Source organism: Pogonomyrmex barbatus, unplaced genomic scaffold, assembly GCF_055798465.1.
Source record: "Pogonomyrmex barbatus isolate J1 unplaced genomic scaffold, ASM5579846v1 scaffold2, whole genome shotgun sequence".
NCBI lineage: Eukaryota > Metazoa > Arthropoda > Insecta > Hymenoptera > Formicidae > Pogonomyrmex > Pogonomyrmex barbatus.
This window is the reverse complement of record NW_028297116.1, coordinates 6,878,445-6,905,625: the sequence shown is the minus strand read 5'-3', so window position 1 is coordinate 6,905,625 and position 27,181 is coordinate 6,878,445. Positions and strand designations below refer to the sequence as shown.

The following is a 27,181-nucleotide window of genomic DNA, read 5'->3' as shown; positions in this document are numbered from 1 at the left end:
GCATGTCGTCGGAGAGACACCTCTCCGCTCGACCTCTCGCTCTCTCTCTCTCTCTCTCTCTCTCTCCCTCTCTCTCTCTCTCTCTCTCTCTCTCTCTCTCTCTCTCTCCCCCTCCCTCTCTTTTCACCGTGCAGCTCTTCAGCAGCAGCAGCAGCAGCAGCAGCAGCAGCTAATACGGCGCGCGTGTAAGAGAATAGTAAGAGGGTGACGACGGCGGCAACATTCCCCTTACGTAATACGTCGCGATCTGGGGTAGTCGGCTGAACGTTTACGTGTACGAACACGGAGCCCTACGCAGCCCGATTATGGAAATTGTTCCCCGGCGGCAGAGTATGCGCGGCCCACACCGAGCCCGGCTTCTCTCTGGTGGTGCACCGCTGACTCCGTCGCTGCTGGAACCCCCCCGTTGCGTTTCGCGCAGAATCAATTTCCTCGCGAAACGACGACGACGGCGCCGGCGACGCGCGCCGCGAGTGCGCGCGCGTGACCGCGCGAAACCGCGCCTGCGTCGTTAAATGTGTCTTAGCGACGGGTGTACGTACGTAGGAAAGGCGCGCACACACGTGCGCCGGGCCGAGCGACACGCATCCCCGACGGCGTCGCGTCGCGGGGGTGAATGTGCGTACGTACGAGTAAAATCTGGTCCACCGATAGATTCCGAACAACCCCGAGTCGGCCCCGATAGGCCAATCTCCCCTTGCCTTCTAATGCCCCTCGACCCCCCCCCCCCCCCGGCCCCGCGTCGGGGCATGTTCGTTTCCCTCTCCTTCCCTCCCCGCCATCCCTTTACCGCCCTGTGTGTACACGCTTTGCGTGTGTATGCACTCGCACAGGATGAACGCACTCCTGCTACGAAACGGGCGGTCTTGTCGCGATGTGTTCCCTTCCTCCTTTTTCGAGAGATACCGCTATCGATATTCTATCAGACCGCCTATCGGGATATCCGTTTGTCTATTTGCAGGTCCGTGACTATCCTGTATCGCTGTGTTTTACTTGGGTAACTATTCGATTGAGACAATAGCGCTCCGCTTATTCGGAATATCCTTTACCTCGTCTCCTTTACCTCGAGTCTTTGCCTTAACTTTGTAATTAATCGCGTTTAATTTTGTAATATTTTTATTTTGTAATTGAATTATTTTTTCATCGATCTCAATATCGATACTGTATCTATTTTTTCATTCTCAAATATTTACATCCGCACTTGTTACAGCTTTTTACCTGTTACATATCTCTGTATACTCTATTTTAAGAGACAAATAAAAATAAGAATTAATAAATAAAACGAACGATAAAAATAAAAGTTCAAATAAAAGGGTACAATCAATTTGGAATGTTTGTTCATCCGTTTGCTTAGAGGTATTGTCTTTCTACTATTCCTACTATTTCTCGTAACAACAGTTAACGCTGGTGACACAATGAACGAGACTTGTCTACGGCATAGATATTGTTCAGCTTTTATCCTCCAGAAATATGTGTGAACATAACTTACATGAAGAGTATCATGTACGAGGAGTACAGATATCCTCGATTATTTATCGCCCACCCCGATGTACAAGAAAATAGGATGAACAGGGTCGTATCCTAACGGCGTGCGATTGTGCAGCTTGCGTAAGTGCGTTGGCGTGGCTGACGTGTGTTTGTGTGTTGTCGATTGTGCAGGACGTCGCCATAGAATATAGAAGGCTCCGACGGTGCCGGACGTAACTCGCAATTCCAAGCAACTTTCGAAGGGAGGGAGGGGGGGAGGGGGAGATTCTCGTTCGATTCCCGATGGCAGCCGGGCGACTTACGTAATATTCCATTCTCTCTCGGGATTATCAATTTTAATTAAAACGAATTTTCGTTCCCCCTCCCGTCCCCCTCCCCCGCACTTCCGGCCGGGCGTTCGCGCGGCCAATTACCGCGAATTAAAACTAATTCGAAATAATCTTAAAAACTTTTCGCCACCTCGGTTCAGCGGCCTTTCATCGGCCTTATCACCCATCATTCGCACGTTCTTCGCGAAATGAACTCGACCGTAAATCCTCGTCATTCGCCACGTTCCCAATTTATATTCCGACTCCTCGTCGGGAATATAAATAACTTTAATCATCATCGCGTCTACGTACCTGCATGTCCATTAAATAGCACATCGACAAACGAATACTCGGTGCGGTTGCCGGGCGGCACATTTACGTCGGGGAATTTAAATTCATGCCGGACAACTTCGTATATACATATATCCAATCCGTTTCCGAGTAATACTAATTACACATCCGCGTCTCGCCTCCCGATCGCATCGAGTCCCGCGATGTGTCAAACTAGTGAAAATTTTCGCACGCGAAACGCAACGAACGCGTCGACTCGTTTTCGCTCATCGTGAATGAATAGCACGGCGAAAATGCATCGAAAATGCATCGCCGAGAGCAAAGATAGTCGATAGCCGTGCACCTTTATGCGGTGTGCGGTAAGCGTGCGATCCTTTCGCATTCGGGTCTCGTTTACGCCGCAATAAACCTGAAAGGTTCCCGATGAGACGCGAGAAGATGGATGGTGCGTTTCAACGCGAGGCGACGGGCCGGTCGCGCGCTGAAATACACCTGATTGTGAGCGACGGACGGTTAAAAGAAAACTCGTCGAGGAAAGGACGGAGGAGCGGCTAATCGCGAGGAAAAGTTCGCGGCCAACTTTCATTCCGCACCCGCCAGCCGAGCGACGGGGGAAGCGACGGTCGCGGAGGGAGGGACAAAGAAAAACAACGGATCTCATTTCGGATTCATAGGTGCGCGATCGTACGAATGAATAGCGGCTAATTAATATACCCATCGGCGCTCGGCATCTGTTTAACATCTTAATTGCGAATTCCATTTGGGAATTCGTGGAGTTAGCGCCGCATGATAACCGCGCCCGCTATAATACGGCGAATCGTCGGTTTATCATAAAATCGCGACGCGATCGATCCGGACGGTTCTTTCACTCGTCGTAGCGCCGACGTCGCCGATACTTTGCGAGGAGAATGAGAGAAAGGGACAAAAGATAGCCGAGTGTACGAGTGTAGCGTCGCGACGCATTTTATGCGTATTATGATCGTCGCTTAACAAAAAGCGCAACCCCTTGTAATGTCTCTTTATCCGGAGTCTCAATAAGCTTCGCTTGCGAATACGTGATTGAGACGATTACTGCCACGACTTACGACAAACCTCATTGATCCCAATGAAGGAAAAATCACGATTAAACGAATTAACGAACCCGAACCTTTCGAATATAAACCTTTCGAATATACACGAAAATATCCGCCTACGTCGGCGCGTCTTATCTGTCTCGGTATCGAGGGGTCGAGGCGTCGAAATCGCTACGATTATATAAATAATGTCTATTCAGGATGGATCCATTAATACGCAATGAGCAACTGTCGGCTCGTCGTCGTTTTTCGAGCGCGTCGCAGACGTACGGCAATTTCTGATCGACGTTTCGACGCTGACGTCGAGACGAAACGCGTCAGTATCGTTACCCTCCCCCGTGTTCTTCTCTACTTCTCGCCGCCTCTCCCTCGCCACCACGGTTTCCACGCCACCCTCGCGTGGAACCCCTCGCGCACCCTCGCTCGTCGCTTCCCGCACCGAGAGACGGCAAGTGGGCGAGGGGGGGGGAGGGGAGGGGGGCGGTGCGGCCCCGTTAACGCAGCGTTGACCGAGCCGAGCGAGCGTCGCTACCTCTTTCGAATCATCGAGCGATGCACGAGCATCGTCGTGCGCGCGGTATACCTTCTAAATAACATAACAGCACATCCGCGCAACATTGTTCGCCAGGGGATACAAAGGCCCCCGGCCCCTCTCCAATCTCGCCAGTAATAGAGACAAGAAATAAGACAAGCAAAATTTCGGTTTGGCGTACTGTTGTTTTGCGACTTTATTAAATCCGGCGCGTTCTTCGGAAACATTTACAGAATATTGGGAGCGGAAATACGCTCGGAAAGCCGTTGTATCCTGTAGCCTGGATTCCATACAATTCTTTCAAAGATGTAATAAACTGTAATGGGATTCGACAATTTTATATCTGATTTTATTCGAAGTTACACTTCTTTTTCTTCGCATTCTGGAATTAGACATATTTTGTAAATATGCGTGTGACTCGCTCGAACATCGCAATGTAAAATTACAATGTAAAATTAGAAGGATTAGGAGGAACAGGGAGGAACAGGGCGTGTCGTTCTTTAAAGCCTTTGTTTTTTGACGCTACAAGCCTCGTGAAGGAAAAGTACATGTCTGATGTATGGCTCGTGTTATATAACTGAAACATAGCTTGCATGTAAGAGGGATTGTTAGCACACGCGTTTACGTGGATACATGTCCATTGTTGTGTTTTACTTGCGCAATATGTCAATAGTATTCGCAATACGCAGTCGTTTCAGTTGCAGTAATATCCGGGTTTCCTAGCCGCGTGCGGTGATCACCGGGAAAGGCATGGTTAATATATGTAGCCGAGCCCCCGATCTGATTAAAAAGTCTAACGGCACCCCCTACAAGTCTCGGTCATACGCCGCTCGTCGACGCGACTCCAGAATGCCCTTTAAATTATGGAGCACGGGAAAATGTCGTACGTTATATGATTGCGTGCCCCACCGCAACAAGCGGCCATTCCCGGCAGGGTTGTTGTTTCGCGAACCCTTGCCTTACTTGCCCCCATACAGAGTCCGGCTTCTGTCCGCAGGCGGGTGGATATAACCGCCCGCTCGAGCTCCGGGAATGATACCCAGCAGGCTAATTTCAGGATAAGCCGCGGATAATACCGCGTACAATCGTCACGCAGCCGGGCATCGGGGGCGCGACGGCGCGGGGGGGGGGGGAAGGGGATGAATTCGAAATCCGGGCCGGGAGACGCTGTGTCTGGCCGACCGATGTAACTTGGATCAATGCCGCCTCCTTCGTTAAAGCGCCGTTCGGTCGGCGCTTGTCCATCAGGAATATTAACGACGGTAAAATTACGGGGTCGATGTAATCACCAAAATGCGACGTCGATCGTTCGTCACACACGCGAGATTCGCGCGTTAATTTCGAAACGATCGCGCAGCCTCGCTGCACTTTCGTGTCCATTTTTTCCCAGGTAGCACGCTCGTCCATGACGCAAAAATAATCTCACGATTACGCTCGGTACGAAGTCGAAAAACGCGACAATCCAAGGTTGCGCGTGGCGTAACGAAAAATCGATAACCGCTCGACACAAGCGGCGAATCAACGGGAGACGAAGTGTCGGACAGGGGGTGAGACAAGGAGAGGCAAAAGGAAAAACAGATGTACACCGTCCGTAGTTCCGATCGAATCCATTACTGTCGCTCCTTTTAATAATAAATTCCGTGGTGAATATCGGAATGATCTCACTAAAAATTTCACGAAGTCAAATCACGGAATAGTACGCGCGAAATTAATGATGCTTATTTCATGAAGAAAATGAAGATGAAATCTCGTTTTATAAGTCGGACGGATGTAAAGGGATATGGCCGGTAGAGAGAAGCTCGCGAGAGATAACGGTCCCTCTTTTTCACGACATGAAATATTTATCGAGGTGGAATCGATCCACGTTTTTTTAATTGACCGTCATTAACGGCGCTAATGACGGAGCGCCGTGTGTCAAAATGAAAATCGGAGAGACGGGGCAATTTTTCGAACTGTTCGCGTCGCTTTTTATCGTTGCGACTCGTGTGCCGTCGGATACCGCGATAATGTGCTGCCCTAAATCAAACTGCGCCACGGAGTACTTCATCGCGCACGAAATTCGCGCGGGGACGAGCGGATGGATCGTTTCTTATCATTTCGCCGCTAATCGTGCCTTATCGTTGAGCAAACACGCGCTTGCCCGTATGCTGGCGTGTACAAATAGCAACGCGTAAACCAAATAGATTCCGGCTTTTCGGTCGAACGAATCCCTTTACCGATTTAACGTGGTAACAGATTCGTCGACACGCGATGACGGTCGGATCGAATCGCACGTGACTTTAAAGCGTAGTTCAGTTAATTAATGTCGTAATTTAACGAGAAAGACCAGAGAGAAATCTCCCACCCCCGCCCCCGATCATTCTAGACGCGCGCCAGCAAATGCAGCAACCTCGGGCCAACGATTTTACATCCAGGTGGATTTGCGCTCGCCACCGCGCGACAACCTACGGCGCCGAGGGGGTTTCCGTAAGTCGCTAGATCTTGATAAACACAGAGCGGTTGTCGAGAGATACGTACGAGGCAGAAGATAAGCGCGCGAGTTAAAATAGCGAGGGTGAGAGAGCGCGCGGCGGAGAGACCGAGCGCGCGCCCCGGTGAGCCTCTCTATCGTTCCGCAAACAGCAGAACCGCCTTGCGAGGATCATTTGTCACAGGCAGAAGCTACTCGACGCCCCGATAATTTTTTATTACGCTTGTAGGCCGCGATAAATCCTTATCTAACCGCATTTTCCGCCGCGCGTCACCCGAGTTGCCATCGCAAAAAGCGCGACCCGATTAACAATGCGCCGCAATGTTGACGACGCCGCGGTAATTACAGGAAAAGGGGATCGGGCCGTCGCCGCCCGGCGATGATAATACCGTCGTCAACACGTCCGCGCCGCGTCGGAAAGACGCTGAAATCGTCGTGCGATCTTTTGACGCATACGCCGAAATCCGACGAGCCAGCCGCGCGGCATCGAGCGATATCGGCGTAAGCGCCGTGCAAGGTCAAGGCCACCTCCGAGCCGGTGTGCCTCCGAGACCCGGCGACGTGTCTCTATCTGGTTTAATATATCGGTGTCAGTCAGGGCTACGCGCGGCCGAGACATCGAGACGCCGGGCCATCGCGACGCCCCCGCAAAAGTGGGACGTCTTACGCGTCGATTACGACACGTGTTACATGGGAGCGAACCCGCTGCGGATATCTCGTGCATAAACACCACCGGCGAAAGCGGTGCTTCGCGCTATCCTCGGACTAACCTCGGATCCCCTCGCGACTACGCCCTCGCATGCGAACGCCGCGGTGCGAACCTTCGGAGTACGGCCCGCGATGGTAAAATCGTAAAATCCAACTGCAAACGACGCGGACGAGAGTATTTCTGGCGAGTACTTCCACAGGAGTGGCGCATCGGCGTAACGAGACGTGCGACCACGAGCGCTCGACGCCGCTGCAGGCCGCCGTCGAGGGTAGCTATATCGAGACGTCGCGACGCTTGCGCGGGTTTCATCGACGATCAGCTGGCTGGAAGCTTTCGTCCGCGTGGTGGGAGCGAGAAAGAGAGAGAGAGAGAGAGAGAGAGAGAGAGAGGGAGAGAGAGAGAGGGAGAGAGTGTGGAACTCGAGAGGGTAGCGGCGAGGAGGGATGATGCGGAACGGACGAAGATAGATGAAAGAAGAGGAAAGAGGACGCCGAGATTAACGTACATCCATTATCTATCGTCGCCGACGACGAGGGCAGTGCCGACGGTGCCTACGCACGTTTTTGGCAGCGCTTCCCCGTTGCTCGGGGCGTTATCGGCGTCGTCGCCGTCGCCGCCACCGTCGACGACGATGACGGTAGTGCGCGTCAGTTCGCGGGCCGTGCAGTGCTGCCGTGTCGGTCGTTCCGTCGCTCGCGGTCGCGGTCGATAGAGGCAAGGGCCGGCGAAGGTGCGACGTACGTCCACTCCGATGAGTCGTCCGCCCGTATTTTATAATGCGGCGCGCCCGTTATCATCATCACGCTTCCTGTCCCTCCACCACGTCGTCGTCCACGGGCCGCCGCGGCCGCGCGCGTCGACCAGACCTCGCGCTCACCGCCGGGTGACTCTGTAAAGACTTGAGAGTGTCGCGGTATTCGCGAGCGGTACGTAAGACGAGCAGCGTCGCGCGCGACGAGCGACGCTCCCGTCCCCTCCCCCCCCGCTCCGTCATCGTTCCAGTCCGATCGTCGCGATTGAAACGCGGCGACGTCCGATCCGGAGTTAAATCGGAGTCGCGCAAAAGCCGGAAGTCGTACTCCCGCGTGCGCGAATCCATATACGAGGCCTCCTCTACACGTTTGCACGAGCTGAATTACGCAGGCGGTGGAGCAGCATCCAATTTCCCTACCCCGAACCGGAAAGAGCAGTCTCTTACTCTGCGTCTCTTACTCGGAGATACGATCGCAGCTGAGCTCTTTATTCGATTCCGGACCAGGTGCGAGGCACTCCTCTAACATCGGCGTTATTCTGGCGGCGCACATCTTTCCTATGCGATCTCGCGCGAGGGATATGGACCAGTAGCAGCTGTTCATCGCGGCGCGTGACGTCTCGACGCCGAAGCGGTATGAGTCACGCTTAATTATTGGGTTTGACGTTTTAGCGATTTACAACCGCGATGCTTATTATCGTTCATTTCGGATCGTAGTAGTCGCAACACCGAGCTCCCATCCAGTTTTCACGCCGAGCCTATCGGCGTGTCTCTCCACACCGAGAGTGTTTAATTTTGTTTTTCTCGAAGACGTTACGTCCATACAGTGTCATTACGAAAACGAATCGAAGCTACGCTATTTTCACGCTCTCGAGTGAAATACAGAAAGCTGCGGAAGAAGATAGAGAGCTGTGTATCATCGGCAGAACCTTATGTAAGCAAACGAATTTTCTTGACGGAAGAGGGTTTCCGAGTCTCAAGTATACAAACGAATCGGCGTATTGCATAACGATTCAGAGAGCAATCACGCGGGGGACGCGAGGGGTGCGGCAGGACGGTGTGTGATCGCACTCGGAGGGTAGTAGCTCATCGAATAGGCCGCCCCTGTCGCTGCTGCACGGGGATTAGGGGAGTCAGTCGCGGGGAGCCTCCGCAACACGTGCGAGCGTGCTCGTCGTCGTGGCGGTTCCCTTCTGATGGTACAACGAGTAGAAGTAGTGACTCACCGGCGACGGACGAGCGCGGACGACGGCGCGGATCGTCCACGGCAGAAGTACCGTCGTCGTCGTCGTCGTCGTCGTCGTCGTCGTCGCGCCGCCCTCGCATCGGTCGCACCATGGGCCGCCTCGTCTCGATGATCATCCCCGCGCTCCTCGTCGTCGTCCTGTACGGTCCGGGATGCGGTCGCGCCGGCCTCGCGCCCTTCCACGAGCTCGGATCCGCGGAGCGGATCCCGGCGGAAAAGCATCCCTCGTCGCACGGGCCGCAGATCGACGCCGGTGATTTTCCCGGCGACCCCCATAGCGCATACCCCGGCCTGGGCTTCGGGCCCATGGGCCCGGTAGTCCGCTCGGCCCTACCCCCGAACGATGGATACCACCCCACCCTTCGCAGCCTCTCGTCGGCCACTGACGACGCCGGACAACGTCCCCCTGAGGAATCGCAGCAGGTCGCCTCGGCACGCTCCAGCGACGACTCCACAGGCGTCTCCTTGCCCGAAGAGAAGGAGAAGCCGGAGTATCACATCATCACCGTCGAGTTTTCGCGCGTCGAGACGCCCTTTCTCATCGGAATATGGATCTTCTTCGCCAGCATTGCGAAAATCGGTAAGTGCCGACAAACTCGAGAACCAATCGGGACATTCTTTCTTTTTTCTTTCTCTTTCCTCTTTTTTTTCGAGATGTTGAGTTCAAGAGAGGATATGTGTAGGCGTGAGACGCTAACCTCTTTGGAGCATATTGTTTGATATAAATATCAAACTTTTCAACGTTTAAGAGCGAACTTGTTGTAGGAAAGACAGATATAACATTTGCGATAAACATTTGTAATAAATCAAATGTGCTCTTAAACGAAACGATATATTCATCCAGGAAGTTAATAACTTGTATATATATTTTTTAAAAAGGTATCTGTATCGATCATAAATAATATTTGCAATTTATTTAGGGTATTTAGATCGAGTAGACCTTTGTAAAACTAATATCTATTCCTCATATGAACAATTCAACGGGTTAAGTACCAACCATTATTTCTCGTTACAAATTAGTTTAACATTCATTGTGTCTTAAAATGGAGAGTAATATGAAGTTTTTTTTAAAAGATAAATTGTATTCCCCATGTCACATTCGTAATTAACTGTTTGAACCCGCAATAATATGAAACACAGCAAAATTGGAAATTAAACAATACAATATACGTAATATGATCATTTCAAACATTACGATAGACAACGTTATTTGAAAATTGCCATATCATGAACACATTTTGCATCCATTGTTATAACCAAAAACATCTGTCGCAATTTTGTTATCCGCCTGTGCACATCAAGTCGCGTCAATTTTCACGGTACTGATGCTTTTCGATGAATACATTAGCGCACACCATATTTTTCCATTTGCTTACATAACAAAACCTGGCAAATGTCATTGAAAGCAGGCTGCAATATTCGTTACGTTATGCAAGGCTCATTACCCTTTTTTCGTCACAATGAAATTTGTTTTTTAATAATTTATTACAAGCGAATAATGCGCGGGGGAATACGGACAAAAGAGGCCTCCATGCTGAAAAATGTCGAATAAAAATTTGTATCTTAACAGCCTCGCAAATTTATTTCGTATAAATCTATAAATCGGAACATGTAACGCCTTCGCGTGTAAGCTCTTGAAAAATTGCTCGCGCCGCGGAAAAGCCACGATTTTGCATTTCGAGATGGATGAAGATGCTCCGCCACTCCAAAGACTCAAGAGTGTTAGTGTCTTACGATGCACTCGTTCTTGTGTGCGCAGCTCACGATAATAATGGACGGGCGAACTCGAACGTGAGCATTCCATTTACCGGATACCCGTTCGAGCAATACGAAACTCGATGGACGCAATTTTTCTCTCTCCCTCTCTTCCTCTGCCCGTGCAATTTTACTCGCGTTGCATGCACGCGTGGAAAGTACGCAAGTACGCGGCATGCAAAACGTGGTAGTTGAAGAAAAACAAACTCGTTGATATTTCGGTTCTTCGTTTGACGGAGCGGAGTGGTAAAAGTCACGAGAATAAGAGAAAACGGGAGAAATGAAATGGACGTATCTACATGAGATTCACGTATCGTACGTCACCAGAATATCTATAACGGATCTATCTCAAAACTAAAAAAATTTAGATTTCTTTTTTTGTGAAACAACAGAAACGTTGTTTGTCGCAGATAACTATTATATAGATAAATAAAACAGCTGAATTGTTTTTTAAGTTAGTAATTTAAACGCGAGCTCGGTTCCAAGTTGACGAAAATCGCGATTCATGTCATATTACGTTCAACGATTGTCGCTTGTCGCATTCACATGAGATTTCGTGACGAAAAAAATTCCACGGTGAATATCGGAACGTTTTCGAACGTGGCGCATCGTATGCACGTTTGCGATACGACATACGGCGCGTGGTCACGAAACCCCCCCCGCCCGCGAAACGGGGGGGGGCCACCATGTGCTAGGCGTGAAGAAATGCGGGACACACGCGACATGTCGCATCTGCCGCATTCGGTGGAATCTTCGCTGTTCGCCGCAGCGCGTCACGTGCTCCATCCGTGGTCTGGCTCCCTAATCGAGACCGAATTTAATGTAATTTCGGTCTGATTCTGACGCTGCGAACACGCCACGAATCGTTCCCGTGTCTGCGTACATCGGGATCCGAGCTCTCTGCTTCTTGAAACGATTCTCGGAAAATTGGAACGGTCTCGGTCTCTTTCTTATCTCGACTCATTGAGACAACCTCTAATTAATCGTCTTGACGATCGATGTCTAGGCTTCCACATGACGCCGAAGCTCAACAAGATCTTCCCGGAGTCCTGCTTGCTGATCGCCGTCGGCGTGATCGTCGGCCTCCTCCTGTTCCAGGCGAGCAGCGTCCACGTGTCGCCGCTGACCCCCGACACGTTCTTCCTGTACATGCTGCCGCCTATTATCCTGGATGCCGGCTACTTCATGCCCAATCGGCTGTTCTTCGATCACCTCGGGACGATACTCCTGTTCGCCGTCCTTGGGACTATATTTAATACGATGTCGATAGGTTGGTATAATGCGCCGACGACACGACGCGACACGACCCGCTGGCGCGATCGACGGACATCGGACAAATTTTCGACTTGGATATAATTTTTTTTCCCACGACGCGTCAGTCGCGTTCTAAGTTCTAACTCGGGCTCGTCCTCGCCCACGTAGACTGATTCCGCATATATAGAAACATGAACATCTGTTTACTCACTTACAGAGTCCCTCCATCATCGTATGCTAGATTGCGCGAGTGATTTCGAGCATGAAACGTTATGAGGTCAGATACAATTGTAAAAAAATATATAACACTATAATTTACATCGGCTGTATGAGGAAAAATCAGAAAGTCGCCACGTAACTACTTTTTATTAATACAAGTTAAAATAAGATTTTAAATATTTTAGTATCTAAAAATTTGGTCAGATGCTAAAAATTTTATTGAATCATTGAAATAATTATGTAAAACGTTCAAGTTGACTATTAGAATATAAAAATTTTGTGCGTTATTATTATCATCGTGCTTAAACGTCCTACATAATAATTTTGATGGCTCAACAAAATTATTTTTTAGGTCTATATCCAGTTAAATTTTCAAATTTATTTATTCAACAGGATTTTGTTTTCGATATGAAAAGACGCTATTAAAAAAGGATAAAAATGACTTTCTACGTGAAGTTTATAAAATAGAATAGCAAAATTAATTAAAAAACTAAAAGTGTAATAAGAGTTGGGCGAGTTGTTTGCGTGAAAATACATATGTATAAGAGAGAGATGCATACATAAAGAAAACGCTCCGGCCCTTTGATAGATGGTGGAATTTCCATTTTTCACTTCTGCTCTCGGTCTGTTCGCAGTCTAGCGTAAGTGCAGATGTTCGTATTGAAAATACAGAGAAAACGCGCGGCTAGAAAACGAAAATAGCGCACGCGTCGAAGCACGAAGTAAGCGACGGCGACGACGACGGCGACGACGACGACGACGACGACGACGACGTTGACGAGAATGACGATGACAGCAACGACAATGATAACATATGGAGCGTGTGTGACAATTGTCATTGTGCGATAATCGCTATCGTCGCGATGATAACTTATGATTCAATAGTGATGATAATCGATTTCAAGCGAAATTATCGTTATGAAAAAGAAGAAACAAAATTATCACGACATTCGACGAAATCTGCGTTATTTAATGCTTGATAGAATCTTGTTGAAAAAAAAAAAGCGTAATGGAATAGCATAGACACGTTGGGGATAAAAGACGGGCGCGAATATCGATTAGAATTGATGACTTCACATAAAAAGATTGTCAGTATCATATTTTCGAGCAGTTACCTCTTATCGCGAGAGACGCCAAGTCAATAGCACTGTAAACTGTTTTATAGATTTATATAAACATTTACGAGGTACAAAGTTAATGTAAAAAATGCATGATTCTTATTCTTCTTGTAATAAGTAAATAGAATGTTCGAAATGTAATATCTTTTGTAAAAGATTTTCACATTTGCTTCTCATTATTTTTCTGATATTAAAATTTTAATTATTTTAATTTCAATCTTGGAAAGTTTATTTATTTCATTTAATTAACATAATGTTTCGAGAAGAAGCGCGGAGTGCGTCTATAATTATTTGCGATTTTAATTTTTTAGTAAATTTTGACCAAAGATCGTAAAATTTTGCCAAACATCGAAACCATAATTTGATGCCAATCTCTATTAAGATAGAAAATATACAGGAAAATATGGACTTATTTAAATTTCTTTAAAGAACGCAGACATTCCTGCGAATAAATCACCACGATGACATTTGAACGCGATGTAAGGTAAAATAAAAAAAAACGATAACGTCATATTAAAATTTAATTATTTCCAACGACGACTACTGTAATTACCGTGGTAAGATCTAACGATATCCAATTAACTGGTAATTAATTGATAAAAACCCGCAGAAAATGAAAGCTCCTTGCTTTTCTAGAAGCGTATCGCGAATAATTTCCAAGGAAGGAAACGATATAGGACGACCAACGTAAGCACAACAACAGCAGCGATCAATAACGCGAAATTGCGATACGATCTTAATTAATGTACGATAATGTACGAGCAGATTAAAAACTGTACCACGTACAAATCGCAAATCTACGGAAGGCTTAATACCAAGACGGTTTTTCCCCAGAGGAACGAAGAGTGCGAGTACTTACGATGAGGTACGAATATAATACGTGGGCGGAGCGCCGGTACCCGATAATGCAAATTTCTATCTTTGGCGACGTTAATCTCTCTCTCTTTCTCTCTCTCCTCTCTTCTCTCTCTTCCCCTCTCTCTTTCTCTCTCACTCACTCACTCACTCTCGTTCTATCTCTCTCCTATATCGTGGTTCAATGACTTTGCGGGTCGATGGGATAATAATAATCGCGACAAATTGGCAATTTATTCAGATGTATTTAAAACGGATTAACGACGATATTCGCGACAATCGGGACAAATTACGGGTGTAAAATAATTATCAGAGCTCAAGTGTGCGTTTTCACGGTTAAAAGTTCCGCGGTTTTCACTTTAGGTGTGTCGTTATGGTTGTTGGGGAAAAGCGGTATATTCGGAGTCGAGACGCCTATCCTCGACATGTTCCTCTTCTCGGCGCTGATCAGCGCCGTCGACCCCGTCGCCGTCTTGGCCGTCTTTGAGGAGATCCACGTGAACGAGATCCTCTACATCGTCGTGTTCGGAGAGAGTTTATTGAACGACGCGGTCACTGTCGTGAGTATTACATTATTTATATTAACGCGAGCTTGCACGTTAAAGAATTTGTTGCGTAGGCAGCATGTGGTGCTGCAGAAATCTTTGTCCTTTTGCTGCAAGCTGTTGAAGGTCGAGAGAGAGATATGTAGAGAGAGAGAAATGAAGATTAAAGCTCTCTCTCTTTCTCTCTCTCTCTCTTTCTAGCCGTTTGCTCCGCAAATACAAGATTCCTGCACTCCATTAAATGAATGTATTTAAACAGAAAAATATAATACACGTATATTTTTACCTTTTTTAAAATAATCGTAATAAATACATAATTCAAATAATTATGTAAATATTCGCGATGTAAATTATAAAATAAAAATTACAAATAAATGAAAATATCTCTTCCAGATATTTATTTGAAACTTTTAAGTATAAATGTTTCAAGTATATATAAATGAAATCATAAAAATAATTTATTTTTTTAGAATTATTTAATTTCCTGACCTATATTATTTTCTCAACTAATGATCGCGGAATATCGGAATGTAATCAGCAATACGTCAGGAAGAAGATAATATAAATTACAATCATTTTATGTATGATGTCGGATTCTTGCTCTTCTCGCATCCGCCCTCAATTGACCCTGAAGTTGACGTAGATTAATATCCTATCTCATCCTCCTCGCGTATCGCGTTTTAGAATATCTGATAAATAAACGAAGATAGAATATAGTAAAGCTTTGCACGTGATATCGTCAAATGACAAATACTTGTCCGGCGTGCGATCGATATAACATCGATCACAATGTCCATAAGCGCGAGTCAAGTACCAAATACCTTTGCCTCGCTTAAAAAATTAATATCGTATTTGCTAGCGAATCGTATGTCTGCGATCCGTAATGCCCCGCTTGAATAAAACAAAACATACAATGTAATACAAACGCGTTTTGTCAACACGGCTCATCGCGACGGGTTTAATAAACGTGTCGTCGGCACAGGCGCCTCGACGGTTATTAATATCATTCATGCACAATTAACTCAAAAAATATCTCTGCGCCGTTTATGAACAAGAAGAATGTAGCAAACCGGGGTGATTTCGGGAATCTCATTCACAGTTAGTCTAATTTTATCCGTTACGTAGCGAGATTTATCTCTACACATAGGCCGCTGCGTCCTCTATTTATTACCTTATTTATAATCTGTAATATTCACAATGTCGTTAATCGGCCGTCTGAAAAGTGTTCTCTATCTCGTGAAAATGTTCCGCTTCGTAAAAATTGGGTCGTGCTGGCTAAGAATGCGGTATGCGAAAAAGGTTGAACCGTTAACGATCCGCCGCTTGTTAGTTTCGTGCTGTTGCGAGGCGAGCGGCGGAAAGTGTCAAAGGTTACTGCGACGACTGAAGTGAAAGGCCATTTTAATACGAAACAGGTGCTCTATCACATGTTCGAGACGTACAGCGAGATGGGCCCCGCTAGAATCATCTACACGGACGTGCTGAAGGGCCTGGCGTCGTTTCTGGTGGTGGCGATCGGCGGCACGGTCATAGGTATAGTTTGGGGTTTCGCCACTGGCTTCGTGACCAGGTTTACTCATCAGGTGCGCGTGATAGAGCCGATCTTCATATTCGTGATGGCGTACTTGGCATACCTCAGCGCGGAGATCTTCCACTTGTCCGGAATATTGGCGTAAGTAAATCCTCGACTTCCCGACACACCGCGCTGGTATCTCCAGCCCCCTTCCCCCTTCCCAACCCGCTTGCGTTCAGAATGCGTTTCCAATAACGTGTGTTTCCACAAACGTGCGTTTCGACAAAACGCTAAAACCAGGTTCGACCCCAGATTTGACCCCATTGCAATTTAATATTATCGACTATTTATTCTTGGATATCTCGGATGAGCGTGATCCACTGATAAACGATGGTGTCAATTTTCAAGAATAAGTTGCAACAACTTGTTGCACCGTTCCTATTGGCACGGCTCTTTGCAGAAATTATAAGGAACTGAAAATAAACGTCAAGAATCTACCGCGAAGGAAACGTCCGTTGGACGGAGGATCGATGCCGAGCCTGGGCTGTTAACAAGTACGGGTTTAATTCCCATAGTTACGCCGTCCGTTATAATTGCTCGTATTTACAGACAAGATTCCTGCCTACGAACCTTAATTTTGTCGAAACAGCGATAATTAGCGCCGCTACCACGCTCCGTGTAATTCGGAATCCCTTTATTTCAGAATAACCTTCTGCGGTATCACCATGAAGAATTACGTCGAGGCCAATATATCGCACAAGTCTCACACGACCGTCAAGTACACAATGAAGATGCTGTCGAGTAGCTCGGAGACCATCATATTCATGTTCCTCGGTGTCGCCACGGTGAACAATGCGCACAATTGGAACACGTGGTTCGTCGTCACGACGATAGTTTTCTGCTCCGTCTATCGGGCCGTGGGCAAGTAAAAGCCAGATTTTCTAATTTTATTTCGACCGAAAAGGATTCCTTCCATCTATGTTTAGCGTACTGACGTCCGAACGGAGTGATTACTGATTCTGAATCGCAACGCGTTCTCTTTCGCGAGAACGTATTTACCATTTAACAATTTCGAAGGCTTTACTTTATGATACTTTTGCCAGCACGGATTTAAATTTCAAAAAGATACAGTAGGTTAACTTCTCTTTCCGAAACGACCGATAAAAAAAATTAGTTTGCAAAACTGTTGGCGTGGAAAGGGTTTAAAGGAACGTTACGAAGAGGAGAAAACGAGGAAAAGTGGCGTGATAACGGCGAATTCGTGTCGAAGAATTCTCGCACGATCGCGCGAGCCTTGACCGGGCCACTCGTACGGGCGTTAAGGGCATCGCTTCGTCGGCGAAGTAAGGAACGGCGTGTAAGGCGATACGATTAAACGATGAAATCATAATGGGACTTGAGACAATTGACTCTTACTTACACGGGCATCTTACGTCACTGGCGAGCGACGCGCCTTCACTTATGGCTTCTCGTTCTGGAAACCGGACAATTTGTCATCCGATCGTGCGGAAAGTGTGAAAAGATAAGAACGAGTCTGAAAAACGCCACGCGTTGCTTCCATTAGAGATATTACATCGGCACAGCCTTTCGTGCCTTCGTAATAGGCAATTAGCGACGGTTCGTAATCGAATAAATCGATCGGAAGCGTCTACGTATATAGGACCGAAGAGGAATGATATTCGATGCCAGAAACATGACAAAATCGATAAAAATAAATACATGACGATGCAAATCTAGAAACGGATTCTTAAAACTGTCTTCTCAACCGCGTCGAGACCGCGATCGAATAAATGCCACATGCTCTTTGGTGGGGATATTCAATCGTAATCACGCTCGAATTCCCGTTTCCAGGCGTGATCGTGCTGACAGCGCTGGCGAATCAGTTTCGGCTGCACAAATTGGACAAGGTGGAGAAATTCGTCATGTCCTACGGTGGTTTGCGCGGCGCCGTGGCGTTCGCCCTGGTGCTCCTCATAGATCCTAGACACGTGCCGCTGCAGCCCATGTTCGTCACCACGACCATCGCCGTCATCTACTTCACCGTGTTCATCCAGGTAGGATTACGATGTCGCATGATCGCGTCCGCGATCCGCATGATCGCGGCGTCGGATGACGACGGCGGGCTGCGACGCGAAGTCGAGTCGCGTTGCGTAACGACCGACGAGTGCGTTCCTTCATGGAGAGTGCAAGATTGCAAGACCTTGCTCGAGTCCGGGCCGGCCCAGTCAGCGGCGCCTTCCACGGAACCGATGACTCGCGCGTATTTTGAGACGCGACCGAAGGTGGCACGCGCTCGTTCTGAGAAAGAGAGAGAGAGAGGGGGGGGGGGGGGGGTGGAGAGGGAGGGGAGAGAGGGAGAAAGATTATCTCGTCGAAACGGAGAACGGCGAGGAGAAAGAGGAAAGCGAACGACGCCAGATCCACGGACAATTATCCGTTTGATCAACGATTAATGGGCGACAACGCAAAGATGCTAGCCGCAAAAAATCTCCGGTCTCTACACGTGTGCTTTGCTGCGCGATCGATCGGAAATCTAATATCTCTATGCCCCACACACACACACACACACACACACACACACACACACACACACACACACACACACACACACACACACCACACCACACACACACACACACACACACACACACACACACACACACACACAACACACTTGAGCATACACTTTTGCGTCAAGCGTTCTATCAGACGCGTGTTTCTCCTCTCCGTTCCTCGGCGCCGATAATCCGCAGCAGGGGGCGGGGGGGGGTGAGCTTGCTCGCGATGCCGCCCCGATGTGTAACGCGCTCTTATATATTTTTAGGGGATCACCATCAAACCCCTCGTCAAAATCCTCAATGTCAAGAGGGCCGAGAAGAGGAAGCCGACGATGAACGAGCGGATCCACGAGAGGGTACGTTCTGCAAACGAATCATTTCGACGGTCGTTTCTTGTCGTTGTAACTCGCGAAAATTGCGGTCATTGTCGGGAAACAAAGCGAGGGGGAGCCGAGATAGTTGTGCAAAAATTCGATAACATCGCTCGATCGTTATTGCCAGTATACAGATAACGAAGCCCATTATATCGAAACCCGGTTACGGCGTATTCCTCTTTAGCGGAACGACAGAGCCATACAGAATCGATGTGAAGAATAGGGTCGAATTGTGAAATAGGATAACGTTCGTCATTGTCAAGTCGCATTACAGAATGTGTACATAGCGGCAATTTTTACCGGGACTTTGATACATCATTCTGCTTGCGTTTGCGTTTGCCCGCGTATACGTAGCAGATCCTCGTAGATTCGTGACGCCTACGTCGCTCGTCGAATCGAAAGATAAATAATGTCTGTTTCTTAATTCTTAGATAATGGATCATACGATGGCGGGTATCGAGGACATTTTGGGAAAACACGGCAACTACCACGTGCGGGATAAGTAAGACGCTTAGTCATAACTTTGTGTTTATTCAACCTGATGGTATTTGCAAACAATCAAACAAGAATCGATATCAAGCTATTAACATAAAATAGAAGCAACATTAAGTTAAAGAAGTTAAGTTAAAGGATAATCGTTTCTAATCTATCTAATCTAATTCAATGGAAGACAATCTTTTTATTAAGATAAAAATAATATTTTTCTATGATAATTGCGCTTTTATAACAAAGTAAGCAATTTTTGTGATTAACGACCGATATGATAGTAATAATTACTATCACAATTAATTTATCTATATTATATATGACAGATATGATAATAATAATTATTTTAATATTATATATGACAGATATGATAATAATAATTATTTTAATATTATATATGACAGATATGATAATAATAATTATTTTAATAATAATTATTTATTATTCTATCTGTCATATATAGTATAGATAAATTAATTGTGTCAGCTAATGGAAAAATTTTTTGTATCTTTCCCTCGTGCTTCCATTTCTGATAAAAACATCGTCCAACTTGTTTTGCTGTAGATTCAAGCGATTCGACAATAAATTCATCCGACCTTATCTCGTGAGAGATCACTGCGGCGCCGAGCCAAAGATTCTGGAAACTTACTCGAAGCTGGCGATGAAGGATGCGTTGAATTACATAAGAAGAAATGCCTCTACCATAGGCAACATTAGCGGTACCGAAAGCATGTCGGCGATATTCCGCAATTACAGCAATACTGGACAATTCAATGGGAGGTGCGGAATTTCCCGTTATTCGCCGCTGACAATCGTCGTGATAAAATAAAAGCGCAGTCTAATCGCATTCTTTTCCTTTCTAGTCCCAGCTGCAGCCAGCTCGAAACGGGATGGAATATCGATTTGCAGGAACTGGAGTACAATCCTTCCAAAAAAGACTTGACGGACGCGAGAATTCACCATCTGCTCGCCGAAGAGCTTTGTAAACCATACAAAAGAGTAAGGGATTATGGTTAAATCTAGATTTTCTTCAAATCCGGAATCTGCTTGTGATATATGATCTATCTACATAATGTATTACGTGTATTACGTGTAATGAGATAGTGCTCTCACTCTATTGTCCTACTCAAATTTTTTAACCATATCCTTTGATAAATTTTAAATCATTTCATTTCATACAGAGATATAACTTTTTGAAATTTCTGAATTTTTGCTGAAATATCTCGATAATTTTTTTATCTTATTATTTATTTTTATTTCTGAAAAATTACTAGAGCTCTTTTGTTTTTACAGTAGTATTTAACATTTTAATACTCTTGTCAAAAAGATTTATTTCGAATTTAAAGAAACGGTATGTAAAGTATGGCAGAATAACACACATACACATATATACAAAATTTTATTTCTGCAGCAAATTTTATCTCAAACATATTATATTTCTCATTCAGCATCGGCGTTTGAGCTACAGCCGACACGCGGTAAACGATCGCGATCTTTCGACACAAGTCAATTACAAAATGCACATGAATATCCGACGAATGATGGGAGAACACAAGCACCGCCACAAACGCAGCAAAAAGTTACTCAAAGTAAGGATCGAGCAACATTTTGATCATTCGTCATATTTAATAACGGCGTCTTTTACTCTTCATTTATCAATTTCGATTGTATAGGACGGCAAACAGAATCACGTTAGTTTCCCAGAATTTCAACAGCAGAACGGCTCGACAAAGTTATTTACGCAAGGTACGTGCAAAACATCGATAATTAATTGCACTTCGGAGTAAACTTCTTCAGAGTTACTTCTTTCGTAATTCTATTTTTTTTTTTTTCATGAATTATCGTGCACAGATTACATCAATGGCGTGCTGTATGAGTTAGAAAACGGAGAGACCTCGAAGCCTTCCAGCAAAGAGGACTGGGACTCGGCGATCACGTTCACCGCACGAACTTCTGGTAAGAAAACTTTTCTTTGACTTACTAAATCGAATTGAATTGAAAAATTAAATCAAAGTTGATATCGACGAATTGATGCTGAGAATTGAGAAATGATGATTGAATGAGAGACCATCAGGATATCTCATATCTTCTTCTTTTGTTTTTTTTTTATAGCGAAAATTCTGTCTTTCGCAAATTTTTATACGTTCATATAAATAAATTTAATCATCTTCTTAAAATGAGTCATGACTAATAAATTTCAAAATCTCTAAACGAAAGATTCGCCGAATGTAAACGCGGACAATCAACACGCTACCACCGCTACTACATCGATGGACACAATAAATACAGACGAAGGAGACTTGAAAATAGGACGCGACGGTACGTTTTCGCAAAGGAAAAAAAAGAAAGAGTTTGAGCGTAGACTTTATCGTGAATCGTTTCTTTCCTTTTTGCCATACTTTTTTTTATATATTGTTCAGCATTATTGAAACCAAGCATTGATTTTGTGCTACTACGAACTACTTCCGCTTCCTTCTTTGCGTCCTTTATTTTTATATTGCGGATCATTATTTTTCGAGTGTTTCATTTTTATTTCGCTAGCGTTTGAGAAATCAATATAATTTCGACGGATTCGGATTTTTCGTGTCTACAGCACGAAAATCCGTACTCGCCGAAATCATAACGACTTCAATTTCTATCCCGTATTCCTGTTGCTATTGTCTTGCGATATTTAACCCAGGCGCGGAAGGCTACAGAGTAACTACCCCCACGGCCACAGAAACTATGTTACCGTGGAAACGTGAGGACGATTACGAGTCGGGTCATCCGATCAAGCAGAACGAATTTCCAGCCTGGTGCTCCAATAAAGAATACCTCGCCTACAGCTCGCCCTCCGCCACATTCTTAGGTAAAGGAAAGAGAGAGATAAAAAGAGAGAGAGAGAGGAAAATGAAAGTCAAGCAACCGCTTGAAAAATTAATCTCTCGCCGAAGCTTTATCGATTTTCATAGAAAAGTAACGGGCATGAAAATTGGCGATATGCTGTCACGATAACTATAAAATCTATACAACTATAAAATCGGAGCTTTCCTCCAAAAAAGATTAACTATCTCCGAGAACTTTCAGCTCGGGGGATCGCTCGCTGTCTATTTATTCCCAGCGGCACTTCCACACGTCCGTTATGTCTTTCCGCTTTTCAGGTGGGATCGAACAGCCGAAAGTCCAATCCGTGATTGGCCTATTTCGACGCGAGAGCGTGTGCACGCCCGACAGTATCGATTGCCAGGAGACCGTCGACGAGGCGGACGAGACGGACGAGTACACCCCCGCGAAAGTGGATTCCCCCGCGAAAACCAAGGGTACGTGACGCAAAGCAGAAGGAGGGTACGTGTGGTTCATTTTTTTATTTTCTTTTTCTTTCCTTTCCCCTCTCTTTTTCTCACGCATCCGCTTGAGGAAGATTAATCAATCTCCACTCGACCGCCCCTCCACCGTACATTTCCAATGTGCGGGGGAAGGTGCTCTCGACCGAGACTTATCGTTAATGTATGAAAAATTTTTAAATTCCCAAGCGATATTCCAAATGAGTTTCAAGCGATATATAACGACCATAAATCAGTAAGCTTACGCGAAAAGCGTTCGAAGTGACACGCGCGAAACACGCGGAACGTTTGAGAAGCACTGACGTATGCTATTTTTTAATGCGTTGTGACGGGCGTCACTCACGTTCCGTTGCACATCCGTGGCTATTTTTGCGAGCAATTGCAAAATGAGTATTGACACGTGAGTCGCCCACAGCGTGCTAGCTGTCGTTTCGTTACAGAAAAATTGTTTCGAAAATGGATTACATGCATAAATATGTAATTTCTAATGCCCTTATTCTATAACTTTTAACACGTCATAAATTTTTCCGCAAATAAAATGTATCGCAAAATAACTACTACAATCATATATTAACAATAACGAGATTGTCGTTACAAAATAGTTACAAAATAAGGGGATTGATTTAGGAGTCTGTTTTTGTTATAGATTCATACGATTTTTATTTTTTTTTATCAATGTTGTGACGTAGAAATAATAATTGAAAGGATAAGCTTCTTAGCTTGTTGTTTATTAATAACTTATTCTTTTGTCAATCTTACTTAGACTTAACTTCTTACGTTTTTAACTTCAAAATACTATCGCTACGAAGTTTGCGACAATATCGTGGCAGGCGGGAAAATCAATGTCCTTTAAATAAATAACATCTGCTTAGTTTCTGCATCGAAATTGTTAATTATATAAATTTCTGTTGTACATTAATCTCATTATTTCATTTCACTTATCAAATTCTGTATATAAATACATATTTTCGAATAAATTATCGTTTAAAATATCTATGAAATAAAATACCGCAGAAACAAGCATTATTTGCAAATAATGTTTGTTTCTGCGGTATTTTATCTTGCAGATATATTTTGTAAAAACTTTTATATTTATCCAAATTGATTACGTTCTTTTTAAATCTTTTTAAATCGTTTGTTTATATTTCGGTGATTAAAGGACATCGACGATCGCGCGGCCCAAGTGTTGTTCGCGAATTGAGATTTTCTCGAGTAAAAACGGAATTTTTGGTTTTTCATTTCAGGCAACCCGAGGAGGGTGCCCGCCAGAAGGGTGTCGATGATGGAGCTCGGCTTCGCCGACCGAGCTCACTCGATGGACAAGGCAGCAGACGACGGATCTCATTCCTTACCGGATTGCTGGAGTGTCCAGAGACGACGCCTTAACTCCTTCGCCTGCTCGTCCACACAGATGCCGAGCCTGTCGACCGCCCTGATCACCTCCTCCACGTCGGAATCGTCGGAGGACGTGGACGATGAGGAGGAGAAAGCTTGACCCTTGGGGACCGTCGACGAGGAACGACCGTCCGCCTTCGCGGACGTCGAACGTCGGCGACGTCGACCCTTTCGGCGACCACCGCGACACTCGTTGCTCACCTCGCTCTTGCGACGCCCGAGTGCCCCCGTTTGAGAAGACCTGCCCTTGACGAGCCGCCTTCTCCCCTTCGGGGAGGCATCTCGCGAACTTGAATCTCAGTTCGAATAAAGTTCCGCGCGGAACAGCGAACAAATTCCGGGAGAGACGATAGTGCAAAGAGAAACTGAAGCGTTGAGGCTTTCGATTGGATTTTGTGTGGGAAGAAATATTTGGAGAAATGCAAGAATTTTTTGCGCGATATAATAATTTTGCGCAAAGAAATATTCTTCTAAAACTGGTGACGAATTTCTTCGCGTGGCAAATTTTTTTTTTTTTTTTTTAAGGAAACGATCTTCTACTCGAGTTCAGTGTTCGCGAGATCACTCGCCGATCTGGAGAAAATGGAACAACACGTATACGAGGTTGAAATTTAACGAATCACTGTTATTTTTTTCTGCACGCCGCGTGAACGCATTCGCGAGAGTGAAGGCGCTTGTCGAGAGCAAGGGCTTGTTTCTAAATCCGTCTCTAAGACGTCTTGGAATTGTGGCCTTAAGGACTGTAAAAGTGCTTAAACGTCGGCGACTCGCACGCTGTCGTCGTCATTGTCGCCGGCGCAAAATCCACTTGTCGGTGCTATTGAAAAAAAGTCTTGTAAAAATTGTTGCGCGACGCCGCAGATGCGCCGCCCCAGCTTACCCCAAGATTTACCACGAGTACCTTCTCTCGGGGATGGATTCGATGGTGATCATCGCTGCTGTACTCCGCGGAGTTTAGGCGGACCTTAGGCTGCGATTAGACTAATTGACTTGAAACTTACACGCAAAGTCGAATAAACACTTAAACCGCTTAACATTTAAATTTATCGATTAAATTAAAAAAAAAATAATAATTTTTCTTTATAAAACAATATCAAAAACTCATTTCCAATAAGAATATTTAATTTTTGACAAAATGATTGATCTACATTATATCATAATTTTCTATAGCGTTTAAAGTTTAAAATTTTTCACCTTCATCGCCGCATGGAGAGAGACATTTCTATTTTTTTCTCAACGAGAAACCTTTCAGAGAATGCTCGTTTCGCTCATCAAAGTGTCAATTATCGACATACTTAAAGAGACTTAAATCTACAATTTATTTGTGGAAGAGGACACCATCGTCGCCGTCGGATATTACGATATTACTACTACTATCGAGATTCTGATTAAAGATCTGATTAAATCTACCGTTCATCAAGTCGCTGGTCTGATCGTAGCCTCGCAGACGATAATAGTTCAGTGCGTTAAGTGCGTTATTAGCAGGTCCGAGCGTGGTTCTGACGCATGTACGCACGCACACACGTGTGCACGCGACACGCAGCACGTCGCGACGTATGTAGACGAGACAACCCGTAGCGACGCATCCCCAGCTGAATTTAGGAAAATTCCTCTCGAGCTGAACGGCTGCGCGAGACGATGCAACTGCCGATCGTATGGAACCAGAGACGCGAGAGATGCCTACAGGCGCGCCGTTCTCCCTTTGAGTATGGCCTTAAAAAAAAAAAAAAATAATATCTCTCCAGCGAATACTCGTGAGTAACATGGTGCCTGGTGTATGATAGTACACTGTATGGTGTATGGTAATACACTGTTAAGATACATTGTTGATATCGCGCGGCCACGGCACCGCTTGGTCAATTTAGCGAAAAAGCCGCTAAAAGCATGTACATACGGTTTTTCTTAGTGAAGATACGCTAGAAAATTGGCATCCTTGGCATCCTCATCGTTGTCATCCTCAGCGGCATCCTCATCACTATTTTTGTTATCGTTTAGTATTATTTCGTCAACGAAGGGAGAGAGAGGAGGAAGAGAGAGAGACGGAGCGTGACCACTAGAGAGCATACGGTATTCTAGTTATTATTGTTACACTTGTTACTATCGCTAGTATGTGACTATACTAGTTCTACTACTAATAAGTAATAATGCAATTATAGCCATCTGCTCGGCGCGACACGCGGCAAGCGGAAACGTCGGGCTCTTGCTAGTTTCGAGGGGAACTTTGTTAACAGAGTCCTTTGATAATTGGAGATTTATTTTCATTATCAAAAATAGAGAGAATAGAAATTGTGATGGAGAATCGCCTCGGATAGTGGAACCTTGTCATCGACCGTCCCGGAAACACCTGTACATTGCGGAAACATCGCAATCTTCCTTGTGTTTGTTTGCGCGACGTTCATAGCGATTAATAATTAATTAATTATATTAACGCCGCGGTTGGCATAGATTTTCAATAGGCTCTCTTTGACTTTCGACCATTACCTCATGGCTCTTGGGGACCCCTGCGATTTTTATACTTCCTTGTAAATGCATCGTATTGCGAAGTACTTAATTTAGCGTACGTGATCTCTGATACCGAAATACACTTTTGTATCTACATAAGGGTGACAGGGTGTAAGTTCGCTTTATAAAAAAAAGAAAACGGAGAAAAACACACGGGAAGTCTTTTGCGACGAAAAATAAAAATGATTTTGCACGGATTTGGAAGTTCCCCTCGCATGGAATATTCCTCGCGGCCTTTAGTTACTTAGACCGGATAAAAATCGTTTCGGAGCTAGTCTTTAGGTGCTAGTCTCGCTGTTGATTTGTTAAAGGAAAATAAATGTTTATTTCCTAAAGGACTATTCGACATTTTTTTATTTCACGCATGCCTCACCTTTTTTGATCCGTCGGCTCTTTATGTAAATTGTTCTCGCCAA

General features: G+C 45.5%; 1 protein-coding gene across 4 annotated transcripts; it reads left to right on the top strand.

Annotated features, from left to right (window-relative positions):
- Positions 1 to 7,283: 7,283 nt before the first annotated feature.
- On the top strand, positions 7,284 to 27,103 carry Nhe2 (Na[+]/H[+] hydrogen exchanger 2). Of its 4 annotated transcripts, XM_011649419.3 has the most exons (18): positions 7,285 to 8,256; positions 8,340 to 9,448; positions 11,630 to 11,893; positions 14,433 to 14,629; positions 16,030 to 16,286; positions 16,831 to 17,048; positions 17,979 to 18,181; positions 18,952 to 19,041; positions 19,491 to 19,561; positions 20,110 to 20,325; positions 20,409 to 20,544; positions 20,994 to 21,134; positions 21,219 to 21,291; positions 21,397 to 21,501; positions 21,763 to 21,864; positions 22,226 to 22,393; positions 22,686 to 22,844; positions 24,113 to 27,103. In XM_011649419.3, the coding sequence occupies exons 2-18, from the start codon at positions 8,959 to 8,961 to the stop codon at positions 24,361 to 24,363; spliced, it is 3,141 nt and encodes a 1,046-aa protein (XP_011647721.2). In that variant the 5' UTR covers positions 7,285 to 8,256; positions 8,340 to 8,958; the 3' UTR covers positions 24,364 to 27,103. The 4 variants fall into 4 exon arrangements, with proteins under 4 accessions (XP_011647722.2, XP_011647721.2, XP_011647724.2 ...); XM_011649422.3 differs by having other exon boundaries at positions 7,285 to 9,448; positions 22,686 to 22,869; positions 24,113 to 24,253; XM_011649420.3 differs by lacking the exon at positions 21,763 to 21,864 and having other exon boundaries at positions 7,284 to 9,448.
- The last annotated feature ends 78 nt before the right edge of the window (positions 27,104 to 27,181 follow it).